We start from the raw sequence: 20,026 nt of genomic DNA, 5'->3' as shown, positions 1-20,026 counted from the left end.
TTTGATGCAGGGAGGACATCACTTACCGCTTACCTGAGCTTGACCAGCGAGGCTCTGACGAGGAAAACGTGGACTCGGAGACCTCTGCGAGCACAGAGAGCCTGCTGGAGGACAAACCAGGCCGGGTGGATACCGAAGGTCAGTATTAAGGTAGTAAGTGCTTTTTTTTATTCTATATCTTTTTCACTGCATACAGCCGGGTGACCAGACATTATCTGGTCACAGTGGCTCGTATTGAGTTACATTTTAGGCCTGCTATCAGTCTCTAAGTATCTTCTTTCTTTAAAGCAATTATTGGATTACACTGCCATGCTCAGAGCTCCAGCGTGCCTGCCAAAGACATTTGCAAAGTGCCTTCTCTCCCGCAAACCTCTTCAAATTCTTACTCTGCATCCCTGGCTTCAAGGCGCAGATACTCCTTAACACTGTCCAAGATTAAAGTGCCCCGTCGAACTCCAGTGATGCCAACAGCAAACATAAAACTTCCTCCCGGGATGTTGAAATGTACAGAGTCCCCGTACGAGGCCTTCGCTAAGGAAGAGTGTCAGAGGGTGCCGTGGAGGGAGCAGCCAGCGAGGCGGACAGACAGCATCCACTCGGTGTACATTGCACAAGGGTCTGCACTGGCCCACGCTCAGGAACTCGGGGATGAATACGAACCCACAGCAAAACTCAAACGCAGGTTCTCAGACCCTTACTCTCACATTCCCTGTGTGGAGAAGTGAAATTCTTCAGCTCTCTGGACTCTTCTTGAAGTTGACCACAGCTTTGGCTTTAACCCTTTGAAGGCCATGAACTTGTTCATGGCCTTTTAGGTGGCTGCGGGGAAGGCAGCCCGGAAATGTACAGTACTGTAAGGGTTAAGCAAGGTTGTTTAAAGCAAATATTCTCCACTTTAAATTAAAATCTTGCAAAGACAGTAAAGTCTCATGTAGAATAAAATACATGGATTGAGTGTACAGGAAAAAAAAAAAAAACCATTCCACTGCTGTGCCTTTTCCATTTGCCTTACAATGGACTCTCATGGGACCAACAGTGAGTTTAGGTCAATGTGTGTTGCCTTAATGTTTTGTATGATTTTATGACAATTTTCTCTACGGTTTACAGAACTGTTAATGTGGTAATAGCCTTAACTGAGACCAACATGTATAAAAACGTTTATTAAAACATTGCACTTTTAAAAAATACATGTGGTAGTTGATCGATGCCTAACAAGCAATTTATTCCGAAGGAAGCCTTTGATTGGGTTACTGTTTTTATGAAGTACTGATAAAGAACCGGGGAAAGGGAAGCACTAACGCGGCTGTGGTGTCACAGGGGAGGATTTTGGTGCTCCTGGAGCAAAGGCGGAGCTCCCATGCTGGGTGTGCTGTGCGAGCCGCCTCACCTCGGTGCCTGAGGGCGACCTTGAACTCGCGGCCATGCCCCGGCCCCTCACGGCGCTGTACCACGTTAAAGTGAGGGAAGAGCTCAGCTCGGCCACAGCGCTGCCCCGAGCCGCAGCTGCCTCCGTGCCCGTGTGCACGCCTTGGGTTTGCGGTGATTTGAGGGAGCTTTTGGGTTTTTTTAAATAAACCGGGGCGGTCACGGCCCGCCCGGCGCTTCCCGCCCCTCCCCGCGCCCCGCCCCAAGATGGCGCCCGGTGCTGAGGCGAGTTCCGGTGCCGCCATGGCCGCGACGCGGCTGGAGCTGAACCTGATGCGGCTCCTGAGCCGGTGCGAGGCGCTGGCGGCGGAGCGGCGGGACCCCGAGGAGTGGCGGCTGGAGAAGGTGAGGCCGCCGCTCCTCTCCCGCCCCGCAGCACCGCGTCCGGGCCCTCAGTAACCGAGACGGGGAGCGCTGTGGTGTTAAATCCACAGTCTTTGCCAAACAGGGTATTTCTCCTTAATGCCGCCGCTTAAAATCTTGTTTTTGCCCTCAGTATGTGGCTGCTCTGGAGGACATGCTCCGGGAGCTGAAGAAGCAGTCCAGGTGAGCGCTCTGAGCCCCTGGGTGACTGTTGTGGGTTTGTGCTTCAGGGTGTGCCAGGGGAGGTTTAGGTTGGATACCAGGAAAATTTCCTTCAGTGAAAGTGGTAAAACACTGGAACGGGCTGCCCAGGGAAGTGATGGAGTCACCATCCCTGGAAGTGTTCAAAAGGAGAGCAGATGTGGCACTTGGCAATATGGTTTAGTGGGAATGGGGGGATTCAGCCGAAGGTTGGATCTGGTGATCTCGGATGTCTTTTCCAACATTAATGACACTGTGATTCGATAATCTCTTACCTGTAAGTCAGCCATAGCCCACAGACACCATGGCAGAGTGTGCTTCCCTGTGGAAATATGTATTCCTTGAGCCCTCCTTGCCTTGGAAAAAGTGATTTGAAGAGAATTGGAAGTGTATTCCTGATCTGAGGCTATTTCTGCTTCTTTGGAAAACCATGTGGAGTTTTTTTTTATTATTTCATTTGGAAAGTAGAGCACTAGAAAATGCTGATAACTTTTGGTTTTGATATTGTTATCTTTCAATTCCAACAGCAAGCCAGCCCCTGAACTGCTGAATGAATACTCTCGCAAAGTGGACTTCCTAAAGGGACTCCTAGAAGCTGAAAAATTGGTGAGATCTACTAGTTCAGCTTGAAAAGATTCTAGTATTCTGTGTTTATATTCACCTATTACCTGGTTCCTATGCTTACATTTATCTTACATCTCAAAATAACAGTCATTAAAATATTACTATTATTAGGCACTCCTTGTGAAAGCCTGCATAAATATATTGGAGTCATATTTTGTTAAAAGGACGTGTGGTATGAAACTTCTTTTCAAAAGCAAAGTGTACATTCATCTTTCTCACTCCTTTGCTGTGAGATGCAAGGGCAGGTGCTGTCCCTCAGGCCTGACACCTCTCTGGGCTGGTCCCAGGTCACCTGGAGAGCTGTGAAATGCCAACAAGCTGGGTCTAGCCAGTGAGGTGCAGTCAGCGCTGCTGTTCAGGCTGACTTCCCTGTTGGGAAGCAGCTGTGGGATTGCACCCCCATCCTTGTGGGTCACACCCCAGCTGCCTCACGCTGCAGAGTGTCATATCCCTGCTTCTTCCCACTCCCAGTCTTCATCGACAGAAAAGGCTCTGGCAAACCAGTTCCTGGCCCCTGGGCGCACCCCGACGACAGCCAAGGAGAGAACCCCGGCCACCAAAACCGTCCACCTGCAGACCAAGGCGCGCTGCACGGGCCAGATGAGGAGCGAGCTGCTCGGCACGGTACGTTCAGCGCTGCTGCTGCTTCACAGGTTGTCCTGCTTGCGTTCCACTGCCTCAGGTGGCTGTGTCTCAGAAGTGTCCCAGGCTGGGTGGGGAGGCAGCTCTTTATCTCAAAATCCTGGGCACAGCACTCTGCCAGGCCTGCAGGGCTGTCCTTTATCACTGACCCTTTGTAATCTGCTGTTTTGGTTCTCTTTCTCCTCCCAGGACCCCCTGGCTACTGATGGTAAGTTCAATCTCTTGGTTCCTCTAACTGTAGTCAATCTGAGTCTTAGAGAGAGGGGAAGAGGGAGGTCAGGTGTTTTAAGATTTCCCAAAGTGTACTTTTAATTTAGTGCCTCACTTCTTTTCAAGACAACAAATTTTAAAAACAAATGAAACTAAAAACTCTTAACAGTTGAAAGCAGAAGTGTTGTTATCAATGGTGGCAGGGACTTGCAGGAAGCTCCTTTTGTAGCATTCATGCAGAAACAGACATTCTAATTACAGAATTAGCAGGGGCAATTTATTTTGTGCCTGTTCCCTTCTGCTCTGAGCAAACCATGTGATCCTGGGTGTTTTGAGTAGGTGTTGTTCAGTTCCTCTGGAATACACAGCCATGTTATTCACGTAGGGAACTGGGAGGAATTAATTTGAGGTTTCCATGGCTACTGTTAGAGCAGCTGGAGCTGGGCCAATCTAATGTGTCCTGAAAGAACACCGAGACACACAAGCTGAAACCCTGCCCTCAGGGATGTGATTCAGCTGGGGTTTTTCCCTTCTTTTGATGTTGGGTGTCCTCTTTTCCCTGCAGAAAGGAGGTAGGCATTTGACACCCATATTCCTTGGGGGTAGAGGCTAAGTAGGATTTGGATATCCAAAAATCCTTTACAAGAGACTTGTTTTTTCAGCCTGTGATTGCATGGGAATTTATAACATGCTAAACACTTTTTTTATATTTTTCCAGATTCTGAGGAGTTGAACATAAGGAAGCGAAAGTAAGTCAAAATTTCTCATTCCAGTGCTCAGTATTTTGAGGACTGTTTCCCCAATTTAAAATTCTAGATATGCTTTAAATTGGGTGAAGTGTCTGTTTATAGAAACCAAAATATAATGACTTCAGTTGACTCAATGGGCCTTGTTGTCTTGTAGAGATGTAAAACCTGGGGAAAACTTGTGAGATCGGCCCAGAAGGAAGTGTAAATCCCTTTTTTTTTCCTTGTGCTCTTGCAGAGGCCTCACATCAGACGAGAAGCAGTCAGCAGTGGAGCTGGATGCTGTGCTGCAGCACCACCAGGACATGCAGGAGAAGCTGGCTGAGGAAATGCTCAGCTTGGCTCGCAGCCTCAAAAACAACACTCTGGCTGCCCAGAACGTGATCAAACAGGACAACCAGGTAGCGCTTGTTGAGCTGTGGCCCCTCAGTTTTGCAACCCACAAGGTTCAAGTGCTGATGTGTGAAATCCTGTAGCTCCAGATTCCAGGTGGGATTGGAGTGGGGAGACTGGGGGCAACACCTGCCTGCAGTTGAACCTTTTCTCTGTTGGAGGAAGCTGCCAGACCTGGCAGCTGTGAGGCTGACACTGTTTGCTCTCTTTGCTCCACAGACACTGTCACACTCCCTCAGGATGGCAGACCAGAACTTCGAAAAGCTCAAGGACGAATCCGACCGCCTGGAACAGCACGCCAAGAAATCTGTCAACTGGCTGCTCTGGATAATGCTAATTGTAGTTTGTTTTATATTCATCAGCATGATTCTATTCATCAGGATTTTCCCCAAACTGAAATGATTCTGTTTCATTTTACTTAAAGCTGCCTGCAGTGCAGTGGGAAAGCTCAGCTGGTGTAAGAACTGTCACAATCAATGTCCTTAAAGAGGCTGTCCAAGGCCTGCCTTGCATCTCCTCCCTGTGCAGGCAGTGTGGGGTTTCCTGAGGAAGGCTTTCCACACTTGCATACTTGTTTACTTGGTGACTGTTGTTGCCTCTTGCGGGGAGAGCTGAGGTAAGATGAGAATTTACACTGAGCTGCTAACAAGTTCTTTAGTGGATAAATACAGTCATTTGTAATGTGTTTGTGACAAATGTTATGACTCCTAAAAGGCATTTAGCCAATACAAATTTAAATAACAGTTGAAATCTTACATTGTTTCCTGTCTTCACAGCTTTTCTGTACTGACCTAGGAGCTTGTTGCCAACAGGATATTTAATTTCAGTTCTGTACATACACAGCTGCAGGTGTAGAAAGAGAATTCTGCTGTTCAGGTGCTTGCTTGGCTCAGATTCAGAGTATCAACAGGTAAAACTCTTCTCAGGCTCACCTTTTGCCCAGATGGGTATTTGGGACTACAGACTTTACCATCTTCTCCAGTTTAGATTGCTACAGGACTGGAGTTGCTTTCTGTGCAGGGTTTGCCTCCTTTTTGTGCGTGCAAATGTTCTCATTGTGGTGGTGATGCTGTTGCATGAAGGAAACACTGTGACCCTGCCACCTTCGAACTGTACACACAGTGCTGCAGGTGGCACAGACCTCACCTGTGCAAACATGCTTGTGCTGGAAGATGAGGGCAAAGGAAGGTGGTGTCTTCAAGATGGAAGTAATAATTTCAAAAAATACTTAGCCTTTCTTTTTGAGCAAATTATTCCTGTTGTCTTCAGAGTTCACTAAAATAAAACAGAGAAAAAAGAAACTCATATTTTTAAAATACTGCTGCTGCTAGAAAAACTTGGAGACTGCAGTAAAGCAGGGCTTGTGTGACAGCCTGAGAGTCTCTGTAGGTGCTTGTGATAAGCTGAAAGCAAACCCTTCTGCACCCTGCTGGTCAGTGTTCAGGTGTGTCCCATGGAGGAGGTGAGGGGCAGCAGGTGACCCTGGCTGTGCTTTGGTCTGGAACCAAACCATGGGGTGTTCCAGGCCTGGCTGCTGATCCCAACAGCCCCAGGACAGGGGATGGTGGGGGAAGAGTTGTTGGCACAATTGGATTCTTAGGAATATCCAGCTTTGCTTTGAACACATCCCAAAGCAGCAGGCTCTGTGTCAGAGCTGTGCTCTCTTCTGCACAAACCCATCTCTGGGTAATGAAGACAGTTAACATTTTTTACACAGAATACTTCTGTTCATTTAACACTATGCTTGTAATGTAGTATGCCACTCACTTATGGATTATCAAATGAATAATTATATTATGAGGCAGAGCTTTTAATTTCAGCTACTCAGATATCTGCAATATACTCCTGTTTTACTTACCTTGAATTTAGAGAAATTTATAGTTGTGGCAGTCAATTTATGGACATTTCTACTTTTCCCAGTTGTTTTCCTTCATCTGTATGTAATGTTTGACATTTCACTGTGCTTCATTAGTCAATGCTGTGTCACCAAATTATTTTTCAATTCTGATTGCTCACTACTTTCCCTGCAGGCATTTCAATGCCGAGCTCTTCTCTTAGAGGCTGAATGTGATGCTGGAATAGTTTTTGTGTGTGAGATTCTGGGATGCAACATTCATGCTTCATCGTCCATAACATTGTCCTCTTTATTACTTGAAATAAATTATTTTTTCCCAGTTTACAGAAGATCTGGTGCATCATTGCAGACAAGTTTAAAACTGACTTTTGCTATCAGCAAAATGGGTTGCCTACAACTTTTTGGCACTTATAAATTAGGAAATTTTTGATTGGAAAGACTTGAAAGGGAGCTGCTAGTGATAGCTTGTCTCCAAGAAAACATCCACCCCTCCAAGTCACAGATACTGATTTACAAAGAAGTCTGCATGGAGTGAGTTCAGAAATCACTTACCTTTTGCCCATTGACATTTCACGGGTGTTTGTTATTTTGAATGAATGGCCAGGAGTGAACTCTGTAACACTTTTTGTTATCTCCAGTGGCACTGGAGCCTCTGAGCCTGAGCCTCTGCTTCCTGGGGCTTCTCTCCCAGGTGGAAGAATGTTCCCTTCTTCTCCCAGCTCAACGGATCCACTGCCCTGCACACAAAGGCTGGGGCTGTTGTCTTTGCTTTTCTCGAGTACATTTAGCAATTGGAGTCATTCAACACCACTTTGAAGATGGGAGCCGGTGCTATTTAGAATAAACAATGACTCAGGGCTTTGTGACATTTCCCAGATGAATGACAGTTTTTATTTTTGACTGACCTGTGGAGGGTGGTGGATGCTCTGCTGCTCCAGCCCTCAGCTCCATTTCGTGGCACAGGGCTCTGTGCAGCTCTCTACAGAATAATATCTATAGAATATGTATAGAAATGGCCTTCTGTGAGAGTTGCTTAACTTTCCCAAAAGCTTGGGAAATCCAGATGGAGAGATGTTTATCAGGCACAGGGCTGGGCCTTGCTTGGCTTCTTGGCAGACTACCTGCTTTGAGAGAGCAAGGAAAATTAAACCAAAACCCTTTTGGAGGCTTGGGTCACGTCAGGCCAGTGGGTGCAGCAATTCAGAGTCTGGCAGCAGCAGTGACTCTGGGTTAGTCTAAGCTTTTCTGGCAAACACCGTTGGTGGCAGAGACTCTGTGTGTTACAATGCTCAGTGTTTAGCAGTGTCCTCGTCACAGATGGGATGTGCTGGAAGGATCCTTCACAGGCTGTTGGTGCAGGAATGGCAGGAGCAGAACACTGGATACAATGGCTCCTGTGGCTGGGCAGTCCCAGGTTTTGGGCACATGCTCCCTTGGGTTTTCTTTGCACTTTGTGCATCAGGCTTGAGAGGCTGTGAGCAGCTTCCCCAAACTGGCAGCTATTCTGCCAGAAGGGAATATCCTATGAAGAGTGAAAAGGAGGGAGTGGGCAGAGCAAGGTTCTCCTCCTGACTGTTCCCTGTGTGACACCCAGTGTCACCTTCCTTCTCATTGTCTGCTGTAATCCTGCCATGAAACCTCAGAATTGAGTCTTATGATTTATAGTTACAATTTCGTTTCTTTTACAAAAGAAATTCTTCCTGTGAGGGTGCTGAGGCCCTGGCAAAGGCTGCCCAGAGCAGCTGTGGCTGCCCCATTGCTGGAAGTGTTCCAGGCCAGGCTGGATGGGGCTTGGAGCAACCTGGGATAGTGGAAGGTGTCCCTGCCCATGGCAGGGGGTGGGATGGGATGGGCTTTTAAGATCCTTCCAAACCAACCATTCTATGATTCTGTGAACCATAAAAACTGTAATGGCAGTGCTAGAGCAGCTCGGAGCAGATCCTGAAATGTCGCAGTCTGCAGCAGAATTCCCGATGTAATTCCCAAGTCCCAGGGCCTGGCATGGGGCTGGCTGGGAGCTCCTGTCCTGACCTGCCCCACTGCTGGGAATCCGTGCACTTGCCGTGTGTCCCACTGAACGGGAGTGACATTAAACCCCAGCGGCGCTAAATCAATACCACCTGTCACATGATGCCACCGTGACATTTCTGGCATGAGCGCTCCCTCTAATAGGAGCTGGAACTGAGAAGCAGCAGCAGTTAGTGAATAATGGATCAGATACGGCTGATTTGTAACATTTACAGAGGGAGGGCGTGTCTCCCAGCGACAGAACAAACCGGTTATCAAACGGGAACTGGGAGTTCTGACTCGTCCAAAACACAAACCCTGAGCAGCGTGGAGCACAGAGCCAGAGTTTGGGAACCCCTGGTGCTGCCCAAAGCGCCAGCACTCCCTCCAAATTAGACTCTGGATCAACAAAAACAGGCATTAGTGTCAAGAAATAACCAAGGAAGGAGGGGTGGGGGTGAGCTGTGGATCAGAACTGGTATAGCTGGTGGCTGGGCTGGAACCCGGCGTGGCCGTGCTGGGGGCAGTGACACGGCTGTGGCCGCTGCCCTGCACGTGGTGGCTGATGGAGAACAGGGAGCCTGGCAGCAGGTTGTGCAAAACACACCTGGGGCTGCCTGAGGTGAGCGGCAGAAGTTCAGGGAAGGATGGAGGGTGAGGAGGCTCAGGGGGCTGAAGGCCACATCTGTCTGGCTGTCTCACATCTGGGCCCTGCTCGCCAGACCCAGGTTGGGAACGCTGACAGCACTTTGTTTTTTTTCAAGTTGAAAACTTTGATGCTGAATTAGAACAAAAATATTCTTACAAGGAATTAAAAATAAGTCAAATATTGCATCTGCCTCTGTGACACCCAAAAATTAAACTGCACAAAACCAGAAACTGGACCAAAAAAAGCTAAAATGAGGCAGTGCTGCAGCTGGCCATGAAGACCTGAATTTGCTTCCTTCATCTCCAGGGTCTTTGACCTGCATGTAGCAGAGAGATGCCCTCTGCCATTTTCACCCTGGCCAAAATTTGTATTTGCTCATGTAACAATAGAATTCTCCAGAAGGATCTGACAGTGTTTCCTGTCTCAACAGTAAAAAGCTGAGACTTCTGTCCTTAGCACATGAAGTGACCGGATCTCCATCCTCTGAGCCTTCTCACTGAGAAAAGTCACTTATCGGATTTGGTGTGGACGGAAGGAAGGGTAAGAAAGGAACTCTGTCAATCCATGACGTGAAATATTTTATATTAAGAGATTTGGCCAAGGGTTTTGTGTGACTTTAAACAGGATGAGATAATTTTCCAAGGTCAGCTCTCCTGTGCTCTCATCGTTAGGTTTAGTCACTGAGAAGTCAATCCCGTAAACCTTCGCAGCAACATCCTGCCAGTGATGCAGAGACTTGGCTGTTGTTGGCTTCAACAGCAGCTCTGCTGCACCTTCAAAGGGCAGGAGGCTGCATAACGTGCAAATTGCTTGGTGAGAAATGTGTGAGCAGGAAAGAGTGCCTGGCAAATCAATAAAAACAGAGCAACCCGAGCCATGGGGTAACACTTCACCCAGGCAGTTGCAACTTGTTGTTAAGAGAAGGCCACAGTGAACTGGTGGAGCAGAAAGTGGGAATTCTGACCTCAGCTCAGCCCCAGGCTGCCGTGTGGCTTTGGCTCCTGAACTGGTTTTCAAGCAGTTTAGTTCTTAAAACAGAATTGGTACCAATGAACCTTCCTGGTGAGTCAACTGCTCCAAAGCTCCTTTTGGGCACAAAGTTTGTGTTCCTTGACTATTCCCAGACTGGTTAATCAGTGAGGAATTTTAATTTGTATGGCTAAAGACACACAACCTAAAACCCACTCACTGTTCCAGTGTATAGGGAAAAAGATGTGTTGGTTCTCAAGGTGTGAAGCTCTCAGCAAGCTCCATGTGTTGGTGGTTGGGAGCTGAGCTGGGTTCTCTCTCCACAGACACTTGTGGCAGTACAAGGGTGTCACTGCTGCAGCATTCAAGCTGCTTTACAAAGTCATTGTCCCTACCTGTTTGTGCAAACGTGGCTCCTGCTCCAGGGATGGGCTTCCAAGGGCTTCAGTTCTGGGCAGCATTGATCTGGAGGAGGGATCTGTTGGGAACTTGGTACTCTTAGGTTGGTTTGATGTGGAGGCATCTGTAGGACAGAGCAGTAGACTTTGGACAAGGGATGGAGGGACAGGACACAGGGAATGGCTCCCACTGCCAGAGGGCAGGGCTGGATGGGATATTGGGCAGGAATTGTTCCCTGGCAGGGTGGGCAGGCCCTGGCCCAGGGTGCCCAGAGCAGCTGTGGCTGCCCCTGGATCCCTGGCAGTGCCCAAGGCCAGGCTGGATGGGCTTGGAGCAGCCTGGCACAGTGGGAGGTGTCCCTGCCATGGCAGGGGTGGGATGGGATGGTCTCTAAGGCCCCTTCCAGCCCAAACCATTCCATGATTTTAGTAAGGAATGGATCAAACCAAAACAAATAAGTCTTTGTAGGGTCAAACAGATGGATACACTCTATTGCAAGTCTCTCTGTATTTATTTTCTCAGGAGGATTCAGATCTGAACCCCCATGGTCTGTGATTGTCACAGTTCATAGCACTTATCCCCAAGTTATTTTAACTAAACCATAAAACATCTGTAGTGGAGAGAAAGAAATGTGACTGTTGCCAATATTTAATATATCAAACCGGTGATTTTAGAAGCTTCTTGAATCAGGAATAAAAGAAGAGCCTGCATTGCAGCTATTAGGAAAAAAAAAAAAAAAAAGAGTAAGCAGGTGTTGGCTTAGTTTCTAAGCGCCCACATTGCTCCTGTTGGTTTATCTGATTGCAAACCAAGTGCACTGTAGCGTGATGAATATGTAGCAGTGGATGTATGGGAAAGATGCTGGAAAGGTTGCACCCTGATGTTCTTAATCAGTAATTAGAAACTAAAATAGTATTTTAAGGAAAGATAATAAATCTGTAGCCTTTAATCCTCATGTGCCAATGTGTAAGCTGATATCATTATTACATGAAAGGCAATGAGAACATAAGTGAGTAAGCAAGAGCAGGCTGCTGTTACAGTCACAGTATAAATTCCACACAGCCCGAGCTGTCCAGGTGATGTTTGGCTCTGTCTGTTTTATGCAAAGTCTACAGTCATAAAGCAGGTTAATTTGCAAGAGAGAATGCATACTTTTGTTGTTTATTTCCATTCCTTAGCTGCCCTTACTTCCTGAAGCAGTCCAGAATGAGTGGGGCTGAGTCTCTCTGCACTTCTCAGCTTGAGGCAGCAGCGTGGATTTGGGAAAAAAGGACAGAAATGGGGGAAATGCTGTCCCATGACTGTGGTTCTGGTGCACCAATGGGCTGAACCAACAGCTCCTGTGCTGTGCAGACACACATCTGCTGTGCTGATGACAGAGAAAGCATCCCCACTTAAGCAGAGCCTTTCATCTCAGCAGTTAAATAGTCTGCAAATGCCAAGATGTAGTTATTGTTGCACAGGTACCATCCCAGCTAATCCTGCTTACACTGGTCGAATCAGGCCGCCAGCCTTACCCTGTCCAACAGGGAAACCTCAAACAATGTCAGGGCTGAATCACACCAGCAGAGCCACGATTTCACTGACCAGCCCTCCCCTCATTCACACTGTGTCGTGTCCCTGGGACAACTGCAGTGATTCTTTACCTGGAAAAGCAATGCAAAGTATTTTAAATAGGGTAAACTCATAGTGCAATTCAGTGTCCAGACAAAAGGACTGAGGCACAGTGACCTGCTGGTCACCACTGGCCTGCCCAGGAGCTCTTAAAATCAAGCAGAAATGAGAGATCTGTTCTAAGCTAAACATGGTGGGATAAAAATTGTAAAGAATGTCTATTTGCGAAGCATTTTTTAATTAAAAAAGGCTTTATTCCAGCAGTTTATAACTCATTTGTCTCACAGAAATGGCTGAAAGCAAGAGCCAGATAAAATTACTGGAAGTTGCCAGGAAACGTACTGTCATGGCTTAGCATGAGTGCAGCGCAGAGATGATTAAAAAAGGCACCAAATGGTGAATCCCACTGGAAAAAGAACCAGAAATCTGCAATGGCTCTTTGGGTTCTGTGATACTGAAAGCAGTGGCAGTGGTAGACGTTAGTTATCCTCACCTCAAGCTCTGTCCAGTTCTGTGGCAATTCATCCTTTCCGAGGGGAGGAGAAGGGACACGGGCACAGCCAGGGCAGCAGCCCTGCACTCAGCCTGGGCTGTCAGCACTGGGGACAGACAGAGAATCCCAGAGTGGTTTGGGTTGGAAGGGCCCTTGGAGCCCATCCCATTCCACCCCTGACAGGGACAGGGACACCTTCCACTGTCCCAGGCTGCTCCCAGCCCTGCCCAGCCTGGCCTTGGGCACTGCCAGGGATCCAGGGGCAGCCACAGCTGCTCTGGGCACCCTGGGCCAGGGCCTGCCCACCCTCCCAGTAAAAATCTTTTCCCTAATCTCTAATCTAACCCTACTCTCCTTCCATGTGAACCCACAGCGAGGTGAGGCTCCTCAACTCCTGCGTTTCACTCGCTGAACGCTACCGAGGCCGCAGCGGCTCCTCGGGCAGCGCCAGCAGGGCTCACAGCCGGCCTGGATGGGTGGCTGGGCGGGCGGAGAGAAGGATGGACGGACAGATGGATGGCTGGACGGGTGGGTGGCTGATGAAGGGTGGCTGGGTGCCGCCGCGGCCGCTGCCGCTGCTCCTCCCCCGGCCCGTCCCGTCCCGTGCCCGCGCTCCGCGCCGCCTCTTGCGGCCGCCCCGCTCGGCTCGCAGCTGACGGGGGCAGCCCCTTGTTTACTGGCCGGGGCGCCGCCGCCAGCCCGGCCTGCGCTGGAAGGGGCCGCCGGGCCGGGGCCGACACCGCGGGCAGGGAGGGGCCCGGCGCTATAAAGGGGCTCCGCGGGGGCTCCACCGGCGATGCTCGGCCGGGCCCGGCCCCCGCGCCCGCCCCGCGGGCTCTGATTCGCGCCGGGCGGCGGCGGCCGCGGCAGCGGCGCGGGATGGGACCGAGAGCGGCGGCGGCGGCGGCGGCGCTGGCCGTGGCCGTGGTGCTGGGAGCCTGGTGCGGCCGCGGCCGCGGCGAGAGTGAGTCGGGGCCCGGCCGGGAGGGTTGGGGGCGGCGGCGGCGGCGCGGGCCCGGCCCCGCCGTGCCCTTTGTACCTGCGCGGGGCCCGCGGGCAGCGCGGCCGCGGCCCGGAGCGCTCCCGGGTCACCTTCACCCCCGGCCCGGGGCCGGCGGGGAGGGCCCGGCGGCGGCCGAGATTGGAGCGGGCACAGCCGCGGGGAGGGCAGCGGCTGCCCCGGCGCGTCCCGGCCCGCGGGGCCCCGCGCGGGCGGGCGCTGGGCCGGGGTCAGCGGGGGCCGCGCCCGGGGCAGGCGCGGGGAAGGGCACGGGCCCCTCTCCGGTGCCGCTCCCCGGGTCCTTCCATGGGCACTTCCCCCTTTCCTTCCCGCGTCCCTTCCCCGATTCCTCCCCGGGTCCCCTACCTAGTCCCCTCCCCGGGCCCTGCCAGGGTCTCTTCCTCAGTCCCCTCCCCGGTCCCTTTCTCCGACCGCTCTCCGGCCCCTTCCCTGGGTCCCCTGCCCTGATCCACTCCCCGGTCCTTTCCCCGATTCTTTCCCGTGTCCCTTTCCCAGGTCTTGTCCCGTGTCTCTTTCCCAGGTCCTGTCCCGTGTCCCTTTCCCAGGTCTTGTCCCGTGTCCCTTTCCCAGGTCCTGTCCCGTGTCCCTTTCCCAGGTCCTGTCCCGTGTCCCTTTCCCAGGTCCTGTCCCGTGTCCCTTTCCCAGGTCCTGTCCCGTGTCCCTTTCCCAGGTCCTGTCCCGTGCCCCTTTCCCAGGTCCTGTCCCGGGTCCCTTCCTGGCTGCCCTGCCCGCTCCCTTCCCCAGTCCCTTCTCGGGTCCTTTCCCTGATCCCTTCCTCGGTGCCCTCCCCGGTCCCTCCCCAGCCCTGTGCCCCCGCCGCTCCTCGGCTGCCTCAGAACCGGCTCCGGTTTCAGGAGGGTTTAGTGTGGCCAGACGCGGAGGTTTTGTCTTTAACCACTTTTAGGTAGTGTGCCAAATCCACAGGTACTAAGATGGGAGAGAGCTCCGGGGGAAGGCTCTGTGTGTACACAGGGGCTTGTAAAATACTGACAGGGGTATAAGGATGTTGTGTTGGAGGTCACAAGCTTGTTAAACCCACGGCTGGCTCGAGGTTAAGCCTTACGAGCTGTTTTGATGGGTTACGTTAAATAAACTTGCTTAGGAAATCCTTTTAATGAGAGGTTCTTTAATTTTGGGCAATTCTTACAAATGTTTTTGACAAAAGGAAAATATTTATTTAAAGACAGCTAACTGGATCTGTGGGTCCTGTCTCCCATAGACAGTCTACCTGTTGGCTTTCCCATCAGAAAAGGCAAGAGCAAGAGAATCAGTTCAAGTACGGACAATACAGTGATGGACATTATTGGGATGTGTATGGGATTCAGGGAATAAAGCAGGATGTTCCTGTAAGACAGCCTCTTTTTCTAGCAATAGGACAAGTCACATATTTCAAAAATAACCCAGTTTCTTCCCTCACACCTTTGGAGCCTCACAAGAGGCCGGTGACACTGTGTTACCTTGGGAGGGTCAGTCCCAGCTGCTGTGGGCAAACCTGCCTGCCTCCAGCAGAGATGGAAAAGGCAGTTGACATATAGCACTAATAATAAATAAATACGTGTGCAACTGGAGTCCAGCAGTTCCTAATTTGAAAACACTATTATTACTGCCACGGCGCAGCCTGTGATTTGGTTATTTATTTAAATCGTATTTGCTTTTTGGGGTTCAGGCGTGTTTAGGTTCTAAACTCCCTAATCTTTGCTGTGTTACAGCGTGGTAGGAAAATGTACTCTTGAGTTCATGGATGGAGGAACAGGGGCACAAGACAGCAAAGCAAAGCGTGGGCTGGAACATTTCCTTATCATTTTTACTGTGCAAATACTTCATGAAGTATTCTACAGACTGTTTGGGCCATCAGGGTTTTGATGTTTGAACCTGATTTGAAAGGTTTTCAGCTGCTCTGGTGTTTGATTCTGTTTTCTGGGGGCTTGGCTGAGTTTTCTGGGAACGGTGAGGTCACGGAGCACCGCGGTGGGGATGGAAAACAGAAACAAAATCCAGGGGGGGAAATGCACGTACGAGAGCTGCATGAGCAAACAAGTTGTTCCCTGAGCAACGGGTCTGATGGAGGCAGCTTTCTTGGAGATCTGTGCCCTGTGTTCCCACAGCCAGGTTCTCCAGGGACAAAATTCCCCCCATCCATGGTTTTCCTTGTGCCCCTTGTGTAAATTTCTCTCCCCTTTGGTGCCTTTAGGCAGCCTTGGGGAAGAGTTGGGGGCAAGCAGCAGGTAGATGGAGGTGGTTCAGTAGAAAAATGGGGTGGATGGTAAAGTTCACATTTACATCCAGATTATGAGTTTCTCCTCCTCAATCCATCCCATTTTCCTAAATATTTTAGGAATACTTCATGTGAGAGCACAATACTCATGTGAGAGCACTCTTCCTCTCTTACATGTAGTTAAAGGTAGTTGCTGAGTTCAGGAATTACTGAGAGGAGAAGAAAGGGTTAAGGAAAGAAGGCCTGACCTGGGCATAAAATGAAGACCCATATATCTTGTTTTGGGAAGAAAGACAGTTTTGTGTATTTTTTTTTAATGACTGTATAAACATAATGCAACTTCTTGAAATAAATCTTGCACATGACTCATGCCTGTCAGTTCATTAGCTCTGGTATTTGGGGTGGGATTTACCTCACCTAGTTTTAGGCATCTGCTAATGCCTAGAGGAGCTTCCTTTGGGCTCCTTTTCTGGTTAATAGAAAACTGATCAATGCAGTCATGGGTGTTTAGAGTGCTCTTCCTCCCTTCCTGAAGTCTTCTCCTAAATTTGGGAGCTGCACATGTGCTCCAGTACCTGCTGCTGATGTGAGAGTTGGGAATGCAGTTGAGAGACCTCTGCCTAAGTCATCCTGTGGGACAAATTCCACTGTGTATTACTGTAGTAACACACTTAAAAAAACAGGTTGCTTCTTAGTTGGTATCATATCTGACTGATACAGATCTTTTTGTGCTCATAAACTCATTAAGAAACTGTTCCCTTGTCCCACCTCAAGCCTGTGTTAATTTTTTATATTGAGAGACTCGGTCTAGAATGAAATTGTTTATAAGAATAAAAGTAGGAATAATGGAGAAAAAGTAGTAGGAGAATAAACTGGGAAAAGTGAGTGCAGAAGGGCAGGGCTGTACCAAGCCCAGGCCCCAGCGTGTCCTGTCCCTTTTTTGGGGGGGAGGCAGCACAGTGGCTGTCTCTGAGCAGTGTAAAACCCCAGAGCTTTCTGGAGGTCTCTTTTGGGGTGAGTGCCTTGTGGAATATCAATGATGCTGATCCGGGCAAGGTGTAGAACCTGTTCCTGCTGCCTTTGGAGCAGGGAGGATCCTCAGGTGTGTCAGCTCCAGCACGGACCCCGCCGTTACCCCGAGTGATCCTGGGGTGCTGTCACCCCAGCACTGGTTCTCTCTGCCTGGAAACGGGGCAGGACAAGTCCTGTTTGCTGTTTGGGCTTTGAGTCAAATGAGGGGAGCATAAAGACAGCCCAGCCCAGGCTTTAAAGGCCAGACTTGGAGGGGTTTAAGTGGTGAGAGGTATCAGGCACCTGAGATGTTCCCCGAGGGCTGGGGGTTTATAGGGGCTCATTTTGGAGTCCATATCCAGTTCTCTCAGCTCGAGGTATCTGGGGTGCAGAAATGAAGCATGAAAATCCATATTTCACAATTAGATGGTTTTTATGTTTAGTAAACAGTTGCTGCAGTAGGCTAAGAGCTGTCACACAGTCCTTCCCTCTAACCTGTTACCAGGATGTTTTCCTGTCTCAGCAGTTAATCCCAAGAAACACCCAAAAATCCTTTTCCCAGTCTCCTAAAGCCACTTCTAAACATCAGCTTTATGTAGAATTGCAATGCTTTTGACCCAACCCAAGCAAGTGTAATTTTTTTTTGCAATAGTTTGTTTATTCAATAGGCAGCAAATACTACCAAAAAAAAAAAAAAAAACCCAACCCAAAAAAACCCAAAAACAAACAAAGAAACAAAAAAAACCCTGACAGAATTAACCAATAGTTACCTCAAATGGTTTGTGTTCCTTCTGTGCCAGATTACCCTGATGTTGATTGTTAAAGGCCAGAGCTCTGAAGCAGTGAATCATTAAGGTTTAGTATCCACATGATTTACTATAAACAAGGTTTAAGTTCCAGCTATTCCCCTGGTTAGACTCTATCTTGAAAACTTAACCTCTGGCATCAGATCTTGTTTCTTCATTCAGGACTTGAAGGTTGTTACCAAACCAGTTTGTCCAAGAGGCTTTGGCATCTTGGGATTTGTTTGTTTGTTTGTTTTTTAAAGAGCTCGGTTTTCTGGGGGTGCTGGTGGAACACGTGTAGGATGATTTAGTAATTTTTTGAGTGAGTAGCTTGGTAGCAGGGATGGAGCTGTGCTTCTTCTGGCAGCTCAGAGCTGTGCTGTTGTTTCTGCTGAAATTTAGGAATTTATGTGTAGTGGGGGTTTTGCCAGTAGTTTGCACAGGAGCAGCTTTGGGCCTACTACTGGAGAATCAATTTGTGATTTTTTTTATTTCCCTGAAAGCTGATTTATGTGTTTTTTGAAACCAGGTTGTCTGTGTTATAATTGATGGCTCAACTTTGCTCTCCTTCTTCTGGGATCAAACCTGCCTTGCCTTCCTACTGAATGGTTGATTAATTCCCCTGTCCCTGCAGAAGAAATACTATCGAGAGAAGCTGTGGAAAAACACTTATTACTTTGCTTAAAACTGCTTCTTGTTGTCTTGGTAACAATAAATTTATGGGGTGACTTAAGCTGCTACTGCATGAACAGGAGATATGAACTGCTGAAAATTCAAAGGCATGAAAAGATGGAGAAACCTCCAGCTAACAAGCCTATTTTGTTTCAGATGTTCTTAATTCCTTATTATTCTCTTTGATCTTTGAGGTGTTAAAAAGAAAGAGCTTGGATACCATTTATCACTTAAAAACTAAATTGAAGTAGAACCTGAAAAATAATTAAGTGTGATTTTTCTCTAACTGTGGGGAAAAGCAGCTGATGAATGATGGGTGTTGTACTTCCAGCTCTGGTAGATCTGTATTTTTAACTCTTCAAAAGCTTCACTCATTTCTTTTTAGATTCACCTCTAACTAACCTTTGTTCCTTAACACATCTTTTCAAAATATTTGGAGTTGTTAGCCTTTGGTCACCTTTTCTGCAGCCTCCAGTGGGGAATCTGTGTCAGGACAGGGAGAGCTGGAAGAGAGGGAGGTTTGTACCCTGTGGGGGTGTTCAAATGCTTGAGTTTTTTCTGGAGGTTGGAAGATCTTTGAGCAGCTTTTGGGCTGTTTGGACCAGGAGCAGCATGGCTCATGTTAGTGGTGATCTCCAGAAGCTTGAAAGGTTCAGGAGCAGAGTAATTTATTTGGTTTTGAGTGTTTGAGGAAAGGAGTGAGAGCTGTGAACTCCAGGGCTGCAGTGACCAGGAGTGCCAGGACACAGGGAATGGCTCCCACTGCCAGAGGGCAGGGATGGATGGGATATTGGGAATTAGGAATTGTTCCCTGGGAGGGTGGGGAGGGGCTGGGATGGAATTCCCAGAGCAGCTGTGGCTGCCCCTGGATCCCTGCAGTGCCCAAGGCCAGGTTGGACAAGACTTGGAGCAGCCTGGGATGGTGGAAGATGTCCCTACCGTGGCAGGGCTGGCACTGGAGGGGCTTTGAGGTCCTTCCCAACCCAAACCAGTCTGGGATTCAGATCATCCTCTCACAGTCCTTGCTGGCTGTGGATCTGTTCCTCTGCCAGCCAGGACCTTGAATGTCCTCAGTGCTGGGCACCCAGCCTCGGGCACTGGGCTGCCCACCCGGCAGGGGTAGCTCCTCCACACCAAGCTCCTTAGCTCTGTTCCTGCACAAAAGGAAGATTTCCACAGCCTGGAAATGCAACCACGGCACTCAGAGGGCTTTTCCTGGCCATTACCTGTCTGCAGATCTTCCCAGCCCTGCTCAAGGTGCCCTGGGCAGGGACAGTGTGGGTGCAGAGCTTGTGTCCAGCCCCTGGTGACTCACCTCGTTCTGCCCAAAATGATGAAAGACACAGGCAATTGTGCTCAGGGTATTCATGCATCTCGTGGCCTTCAGCCACAGCAATAGCCTGGAGCTCTGGCTCTCAGAAGGAATTCCTGGTCTGTATTTCTGGACCTTTCCTTAAGGTCAGCTGTCCATTCCAGCAGGCAGTGCATCATCCTGTGGTGCAGCAGCTGGTGGTGGGTACCACCCCAACACTGCTGTGCACCCCAGAATAATGAGAACCAAGATTAAATAAGAAGCAAGATGTTGCATTTTGAATTTATCTGGTAATTTTAGCTGCCCTGGTGACTTCAGTTGAATTCAGTCTTTCAATTTCTTACGTGTCCCTCAGTTACTTCTCCTTTCACTGTCCTGACCTGCCACGCACTTGCTTCTTTGGAAATACCAATGTTATTT

At 49.2% G+C, this 20,026-nt stretch overlaps 3 protein-coding genes and 1 long non-coding RNA gene across 10 annotated transcripts in view; 3 read left to right on the top strand and 1 right to left on the bottom strand.

Annotated features, from left to right (window-relative positions):
- MYO9B (myosin IXB) overlaps window positions 1–1,187 on the top strand; it is a 44,367-nt gene extending 43,180 nt beyond the window's left edge. For 4 of the 6 annotated variants that reach the window (XM_053999213.1, XM_053999212.1, XM_053999211.1 and 1 more), the window contains 2 exons: window positions 11–138; window positions 289–1,187. In XM_053999213.1, the coding sequence (XP_053855188.1) occupies window positions 11–138; window positions 289–725 (565 nt within the window). In that variant the 3' untranslated portion in view covers window positions 726–1,187. Of the gene's footprint in view, window positions 1–10; window positions 151–288 lie in introns of all 6 variants that reach the window. The other 2 variants (XM_053999217.1, XM_053999214.1) reach the window with 1 other exon arrangement.
- A 67-nt stretch (window positions 1,188–1,254) lies between these two features.
- Window positions 1,255–6,788, top strand: USE1 (unconventional SNARE in the ER 1). The gene is made up of 8 exons (XM_053999218.1): window positions 1,255–1,770; window positions 1,922–1,971; window positions 2,517–2,595; window positions 3,085–3,237; window positions 3,445–3,463; window positions 4,184–4,214; window positions 4,450–4,612; window positions 4,824–6,788. The coding sequence occupies exons 1-8, from the start codon at window positions 1,633–1,635 to the stop codon at window positions 5,004–5,006; spliced, it is 816 nt and encodes a 271-aa protein (XP_053855193.1). The 5' UTR covers window positions 1,255–1,632; the 3' UTR covers window positions 5,007–6,788.
- A 5,474-nt stretch (window positions 6,789–12,262) lies between these two features.
- Window positions 12,263–13,755, bottom strand: LOC128819243 (uncharacterized). 2 transcript variants are annotated; one of them, XR_008440680.1, is made up of 3 exons: window positions 13,630–13,755; window positions 12,591–12,696; window positions 12,263–12,503 (listed from the first exon to the last, which is right to left on the bottom strand). It is a non-coding gene; the product is annotated as an uncharacterized LOC128819243 (long non-coding RNA). The 2 variants fall into 2 exon arrangements; XR_008440679.1 differs by lacking the exon at window positions 13,630–13,755 and adding an exon at window positions 12,962–13,224.
- The window catches only part of INSR (insulin receptor), a 57,360-nt gene continuing 50,774 nt past the window's right edge, over window positions 13,441–20,026 (top strand). The window contains exon 1 of the mRNA XM_053999270.1: window positions 13,441–13,554. Coding sequence (XP_053855245.1) covers window positions 13,470–13,554 — 85 coding nt within the window. The 5' untranslated portion in view covers window positions 13,441–13,469. The remainder of the gene's footprint in view (window positions 13,555–20,026) is intronic.

This window comes from Vidua macroura, chromosome 26 (assembly GCF_024509145.1).
Source record: "Vidua macroura isolate BioBank_ID:100142 chromosome 26, ASM2450914v1, whole genome shotgun sequence".
NCBI classification, from domain to species: domain Eukaryota; kingdom Metazoa; phylum Chordata; class Aves; order Passeriformes; family Viduidae; genus Vidua; species Vidua macroura.
Note: the sequence above shows the minus strand (reverse complement) of the source record. Positions and strands in the feature narration are given on the sequence as shown.

Excerpts from the sequence above, each read along its gene's own strand:
- USE1 (XM_053999218.1), top strand. The coding sequence starts at position 1,633 with ATGGCGCCCGGTGCTGAGGCGAGTTCCGGTGCCGCCATGGCCGCGACG. Across the intron at positions 1,972-2,516 it reads GAGCTGAAGAAGCAGTCCAG|CAAGCCAGCCCCTGAACTGC; the intron begins GTGAGCGCTCTG and ends CAATTCCAACAG. Across the intron at positions 4,215-4,449 it reads TTGAACATAAGGAAGCGAAA|AGGCCTCACATCAGACGAGA; the intron begins GTAAGTCAAAAT and ends GTGCTCTTGCAG.